The following is a 7,500-nucleotide window of genomic DNA, read 5'->3' on the forward strand; positions in this document are numbered from 1 at the left end:
CTGTCACAAGACAACTTGCGCATCTATACTACTGCCATAGAGCCACACCTGGCCTTTGTCCTGCACTCCAGATTTCAGTTTCATCCATCACACTCATGCGTACAAGTCATTTTTCATTTACAATAAGTCTGAAAACGTTTTTTTTTTTTTTTTTTTAAGTTTTCACTCCAGAATAATAGCCATTTAAAAATCCAACATTTATAGTTACTAATTTCATTTTTTTAAATGAGCCCTGCACTTGTTGATATGACTATTACTTGGTCATTTCTCTGTTATTGTTTAAAAATTCTATAAATATTAAACTGCTATGGTGAGATTTTTTTTATGTTTCAAATGTAATCTGCACTCAAGAGTACAATTACTTCTGTTGGACTGTTACAAAAAAGTAGTGTTTAAAAAAAGTGAAGTTAAGTAATGTCAATTCAATTTTGATACCATGAATATTCAATGTCAATATTTAATGTCAATTCAATTTTGATATGCATGTTTCAAATTAACCAAAACAAAAGCTTAAGATAGCTGAAATGAAAATAAAATAGCAAATGTTAAACACAGAACGGCTCGCTGAAATGTATTTAAATTAATTGCTGTCATATGTAATGAAAGCCTGCCAAGGTTGGCCCCCCTCCATTTTTAACACACCAAATCTGGCCCACTTCGCAAAAAGATAGGACACCCCTGGTTTAAAGTATACAGTACGGGGACCTTACAATAAAAACCCTTTTAGGCCATTTCCATGCCACTTTTTTTCAGGCCCTCTTTTGTGTCTGATACCAAGTATCGATACCATGAGTACTTCATTAATCTTTTCATACAAAATAAATAAAATAAAAAAAAAACTTTGAAAAGAAAGATATTGATATAAAAAAGATGTGCAATTACACTATTTGTGAAGGACTGTGTTAGCATGAAAAATGTTTTTCATTGACATAAACATGCATTTTAGTTTTACGAGCAGTTTGATGAGGATGAGATCGGTGCGCTGGACAACGCCGAGCTGGAAGGCTACATCGCGCCCGACAGCGCCCGGCTGGAGGAGATTATCAAAGACTACTTTGCCCAGAAGGACAAAGAGTGAGCGGGCCGCTTATCATCATCATCATCATCATCGTCGTCGTCATCATCAAACATCTATGCCGTTTGTGCTTAAGGTCTCTGAGGCCCGACGACCTGGGCCCAAAAGAACTTCCCGTCCTGCAAGAGCTGGAAGACGACGAGGAGGCAGAGGAAATGGAGACCTTGCTCGTCAAAGCTCCAGAGGACAAGTGGGACTGTGAGAGCATCATCAGTGAGTACCCCATTGCACCACTTTACTACAAAGTACACACGTCATTAAAAGAAGAATCCATCAATAAAAAAAATAATAGAACGCACTCATTCACAAATAATACGGACCCAGACAGATCATAGTCTACTATAATTTCAGTTCATCGACATTACTTTAGGTAATACAATACCTTAGGTCAGGGTGTCACCAACCACCATGGGCACCAGGTAGCCCCCAAAGATCACAAGATCCACGAGGGCGCTAAATTTATTGCTCAATTATGGAACATAGTATGCTGCTGGGGAAGTGAACAGAATAAGAATTTCATTGTATGGCACAACTATACATATGACAATAAATCTCTTGAATCTTGAACCTTAATCTGGACTGCGACATGATTTTGTGAAGTCTAAAAATGAGCTGAAAATTTTAATAAATAAAAAACTTATATTTATGATTAATCGTAGTATTTTAAGATTAATAGGGACGTTGCCACTTGTTTTAGACAGTATTAAAAAAATTGAAGTTTTTGTTTTAAACTCACATAAAATTTACTGTGACCCCACACTTTTTAACACACGTTAATTGGGACCCAGACCCCCACGTGATAAGTGAAAACCGCGATATAGGTATGTGTGTGTGTGTGTGTGTGTGTGTGTGAGACGGAATTAAAAAAAAAAATACAATTTTGTTTTCATGTGAAAAGACTTCATACTATACATATTTCAGAAAAATATTACTGCAGTACATTAATTTAATTAAAGCTTAAATTATTAAACCCTATACAGCAGGGGTCTCAAACTCCATTCCTCGAAGGTCGCAATCCTGCATGTTTTTGATGCTCCTGTAATCAACTCACCTGAATCAAATTATTAGCTCATTAGCAAGCTCTGCAGGAGCTTGAAAATTATCCTTATCATTTGAATCAGGTGTGTTTAAGAGAGCAGTATGGATAACATGCAGGTTTGCGGCCCTCGAGGACTGGAGTTTGAGACCCCTGCTACAGTAACAGCATTAAACAACATTAAAAAACATCCGCGACGCACTGAGGGCGCGGTAGCCGAGGTGCGATATATAGTGAGGGATCACTGTATACCATGAATTTATTGGAATAGATTTTCCTCCATGCACCCGCAATCTTAAACAAGTTTAACACCCCTGCTCTGGATAGTGCAGTAGTTCTCAATTGTCCACCTCCAGGATGAAAAACCTTTTTCTCTATAATCAAGTTGTGGGCCGAATTATTAGTTTTTTTTCTTTGTTAAAAATTATTTTAGGTAAAGAGAGGCAAAATGTTTTCTCTTTCCTCTGGGAAGGGGCTTTGCAAAAAAAAAAAAAAAAAAAAAGTAAATAATGGTGAAGCATTGTGTTGTCTCGCAGGTACCTACTCCAACATCTACAACAGACCCAAAGTCATCCCGCTCCTTGGCAAGGTAAGTCCCCACGACACCCTCAAAAGTGCCACAATGCACCCACGAACGCCACTGCGTATTGCCGCGGCAAAGTAGCCGTCGTATCTTTGCGGGAACAAACAATGTGTTCAGAAACAAATCAAATCACTTGCAAAGTATACAGCAAATATAAATGATACATGTTGATTGTTGGAGCAATTTGAAATTTTGGCTCAACTTTCTGTGTGGTACAGGGTTTTTTTTTTTTTTAAACAACATTGCGCAGATCCTACTATTCATATACCCCCCTCCAAAAAAAAAAGACTAGACTGGCATTTTGTCAAAAGTAAAAAAAAACAAGTTACCAAAATCCTGCTGTCCCCCCCCCCCCCCCCCCCCCCCCCCCAAAGTCTAGACATGAATTTTGTCAAAATGCCAGCCTGTTGCGGTATGACACTAGTCACTTTGGTGAGCGGGGCTAGAGGGTCCTTTTAAGGTCCTATAAGAACTTACGATCACCCACTTATTTCTTACAATGTATTATTATTTAACGCGTGTGTGTATTAATTTATTAAAATTTAAAATAATTACAATTTTTTTTCTTTATTTCATGTCAGCTAAGCTGGTTTTCATTTATTGATTTTCTTTACAATATTGAAATGCTTAATTATGAGCCTACTTGATTGACTGTGACAGTAAACTATAACATTTTTTTTTTAACAAAGTTGCCCTGATCCTACTAAAACGTTTTGAACGACACAGACAAAATGTTTGATCCACATTGAAACAAGATCCAATCACATTTCAGAATTCTTAAAAATAAGAATTACCCTTAGTGTGAATTCATCATAGACCAGGGGTCAGCAACCCACAACTCTCGAGCCGCATGCGGCTCTTTACCGCCGCCCTAGTGGCTCCCTGGAGCTTTTTTAAAAATGTTTGAGAATCGAGAAAGATGGAGGAGAGAAATATATTTTTTGTTTTAATATGGTTTCTGTAGGAGGACACACATGACAGAAACATTCTTAAATTTCTCCAATGCTCTATACATGTGTAGAATAAATATTACGTTTCAACATTTCTGTCAACGAAGATTTACGTCATAGCCTGCGACACGCGTTTCTATCAGCAGGGCGGGATGCCAGGCAAGTGGCCGTTGTAAACAAACCGGCGGCCGTGATGGGCCATGCATCGCAAAGGGAAAAAGAGAAAAATAACTGAGGAAATTAGGATTCAGCATTTCTCTGACCGAATCATTTGCATTAATTGTCAATGCGGAAGTAATACCCGAATGTTTGCTCTGTTGCGAGAAGTTGTCAAATAACATAAAGAGCAATGTGGAATTACATTTTCAGCGAGCGCATGCTACATTTGCAGCCAAATACCCAGTTGCGAATGAAAGGAAAAGTGCGATTGCATTACTTCTGGAGAAATTAGAGAAGCGCAAAAATAGATTTAAGAAGTGGATTGCGTCTCCAAACTCCACGACTGCTGCATGTTTGGTTGCAACCCGGGAGATAATAAAACATGGCAAACCGTTCACAAATGGTGACTACATGAAGGTATCATTCATCAACATATCTAAACACCTATTTACAGACTTCATAAGCAAAACAGGGATAATACAAAAAAAAAAAGAAAAGGCATGCCTCTCTCCGCCAAGACCGTGAAGGAAAGAGCGATTAAAATGGCAGGCAACATCACCGATCAAAAAATCAAGGGCATTAATTCAGCGCCAGCATGCTCAATTGCCTGTGATGTGTGATGTGATCAATATTGAACAGACTGCACGTTTATGCAGATATGTGGCTGATGGTTTATTTTTTATAAATGCAGGGTGCGTTTTATTGCACTCTGTTGCCCAGATTAGGGGCACGTTATGCACGTTCCATTTTGGTTTTTGTTGTTTTTTTTTTTTTTTTTTTGCGAATCCTCAAAATAAAAACTTCAAATATCTGCTTTCTTTAATTTCAACAAAGCAATGAAACATAATTCATTAATATTGTAATGAAGTTAAACTTGAGGCGGCATCGCACAACAGAGTGGTCATGTGGCATGTCATTTTCGACAGGATACACTTCAGGAAAAATAAACATTTAATCATGAAGGCTCAATGCCTCATTATGTATTCATAGTTAACTTAATCATTTTGGTTGTCGGCTGATATAGCTACTATAGATACATACAGCATGTGTTGCCTTCATTATAAGGCTTTTATTTTTTGCGACTCCACACATTTGTTTTTTGTTTTTGTTTTTTTTTTTTGGTCCAATATGGCTCTTTCAACATTTTGGGTTGCCGACCCCTATTCTAGACAGATATGTACAGTGGGCCCCCGTGTTACGACCTTAATCCGTTCAGCAGCTAGGCTCGTAACTCGAATTCGCCGTATGACGGGAAATTCAAATTCAGTGGAGTAATACACATATTAAAAATTAGTAACATAATCTACTGTACAGTTAATTAATATAAATATACAAAGGAAAAATGACATTTACCTTTGGGGCAACGTGACGAGCTGGTGGTGGGTGGAGGCGGAGGGGAGCAGAGACCAACCCGCAGATTTTTTTTTTTTTCTTAAACGAGAACTTTTCTTAAACGAGAACATATCACCGGAAATTTCCTTCTCTTTAATCCATAATAGAAGAAGCCTCTCCCTTTTGTTCTTTGACAGAGGTCCGTCCCCTGGCAAGGAAAGTCATGCCCTTAGAAGACTTGCTTGCTTCAATAGCTTCCTTTTTCTTGAGAATTGTACCGATTGTCGAGCGGTTACCACCATATTCACTAGCAAGGTTAACTATGCGTGTGCGTCCTTCGTATTTTTTTATTATCTCCTGCTTGGTTTCTATTGTCATCATCCTCTTACTTCTTCCTTTACCGCCACTTGCAATTTTAGAAGCCATGTCTAACAGATAAAAGTTTGCAAAGTCTTCACAACACACCGACCAGCTCGTGCCATCTAGCAAGATGAGGGGGTTCGGCCAATAGCATATTGGCATTTCTGTGATTGACGTGACGCCGGCCAATAGCATATCCGCATCTCCGTGACTGCCTTTATCGCCCAATAGCATATCGGCATTTCCGTGACATGCGAGAAAAGTTGTTTTTGTCAATGTAGCAAAGCGAAAAAAATAGTGCGGACACACTGACCGGCATGTTGGATGGTTCCTAAGATGAAAGTTTTTTGCGTAAGAGGGAGACAAAAAAACGGCGCGGTCCACGTCGTAAGATGAAAAATTCGTAAAACAGGGGGTTTGTAAACCGGGGGCCCACTGTATTTTGTCAGGGAAAAAAAATGCCACAAAGCCCAACATTTTTTTTTTCTTTGTTTGTTTGTTTATTTTATTTTAATTTTTTTCAGGGAAAAAAGTTGTCATCCTTGGAAAAACTCTTAGTAGGATTGTCATTTTTTATTTGAAGTTGAAAGTGGTAATTTTGACAAAATCAAAGATGTATTTTGTTGAGTTATATAACTATATATATTTTGTTCTTTAAAATAGACAATTACTTTTTTTTCACTTAATAAAACTTAATACTTAACACTTAAATAATGTTTATATTTAAAATAAAAATAAAAATTAAAAGCTGTTTTTAATATGTCGATGTTTCAATGCTGAGGACCTGTGTCGCAGCCCTTCATTGGTCCAAGTTCTCTTAGGAAGTGTCATTACCCCGCCCACTTTTGACAGTCTTCTAATTGCATGTCCATCCAAGACCCACTTTGTGTTTTGCCGCCTAGGCGAAGCCCATCCGTGTGTCCGCCAGGACTGGTGTACCACTGGACGTCCTCCCCGCCAGAGGTCCCACCGCCAAGCAGGCGGAGCGGATGGGCCGCATCAACGGCGCCGACCTGCCTGCCGCTGCCGCCCTGCCGCGCCACAAGGATGAGAGCCCCCGCCAGCGGAAGGCCCGCAAGAACGCCGTCAAGGAGGAGCGCAAGGTCCACAAATTACTCTGTCATACACTTAATAAATACAAAATACCCAACATTTTTTGTAGGGAAGTTGTGAAACACTTGGTTCACACGAGCCAATTTCAAACAGCAATGGGAGCCTTCTCTCTGTGATTAACACTCACTGGGTGATAATCCTCCCGATATGCTCCAGGATGAACAAATTAGCACACGTTGAATGCTTTGCACATACAATTTAGAAGCGCACCCAAAAAAAAATATTTTCGTCTCTTGTTTGTCATAACTGCACTGAGAAATATTAATAATTTTCATTTGGGCAACATTTTTATTTTTTGTTTAATCCTATTTTATAATGAAAAAGTTACAAAAACGTATATTTACCTTCAGAGTAGCGGTTGTCCACACAAGACACTTATCCTTTATATTCTGTCTTGCAAAGCAGACTGAAGTTTTGTGTGGTGATTATTTGCACATCAATAGACTGAAGCAGAAATCATTTTTGCTTGAATTGAATCATTTTGAATCGAAAATTGATTCTGAATTGAACCGGAGACGCCGTATACACCATAATTTCAACACTAAAAGGCGCACCGGATTATAAGGTGCACCATCAATGAATGGCCGAGTTTCTAAAAAAAATGCCATATATAAGGCGCACCGGATTATAAGGTGCACATAGATTTGAAACCATAGTACTGGCTAGGGTTGCATTATGCATCCACTAGATAGTTGCGTTATGCAGCCACTAGATGGTGCTTTACTAAAGGGAAGTATTAAAAACAATCAGCAAAGTCATCAAACTTTATTAATAGAATATAAACTTTATTCATACAATATAAGCGTTGTATAGATATTATACTAAGAAATATTTGTGATTAAAAAAAATATATCATATAAAACAATGTGTTATTGGTAATTACTATTTAACT

At 38.3% G+C, this 7,500-nt stretch overlaps 1 protein-coding gene across 1 annotated transcript in view; it reads left to right on the forward strand.

Moving 5' to 3' along the window:
* ltv1 (LTV1 ribosome biogenesis factor) overlaps window positions 1–7,500 on the forward strand; it is a 27,077-nt gene that overhangs the window by 14,285 nt on the left and 5,292 nt on the right. Inside the window, exons 7-10 of the mRNA XM_088420033.1 lie at window positions 947–1,074; window positions 1,152–1,288; window positions 2,648–2,700; window positions 6,398–6,598. Of these exons, the coding sequence (XP_088276159.1) occupies window positions 947–1,074; window positions 1,152–1,288; window positions 2,648–2,700; window positions 6,398–6,598 (519 nt within the window). The remainder of the gene's footprint in view (window positions 1–946; window positions 1,075–1,151; window positions 1,289–2,647; window positions 2,701–6,397; window positions 6,599–7,500) is intronic.

The sequence above is a fragment of the Hippichthys cyanospilos genome, chromosome 7 (genome assembly GCF_059441005.1).
Source record: "Hippichthys cyanospilos isolate Australia breed blue-spotted pipefish chromosome 7, RoL_Hcya_1.0, whole genome shotgun sequence".
NCBI lineage: Eukaryota > Metazoa > Chordata > Actinopteri > Syngnathiformes > Syngnathidae > Hippichthys > Hippichthys cyanospilos.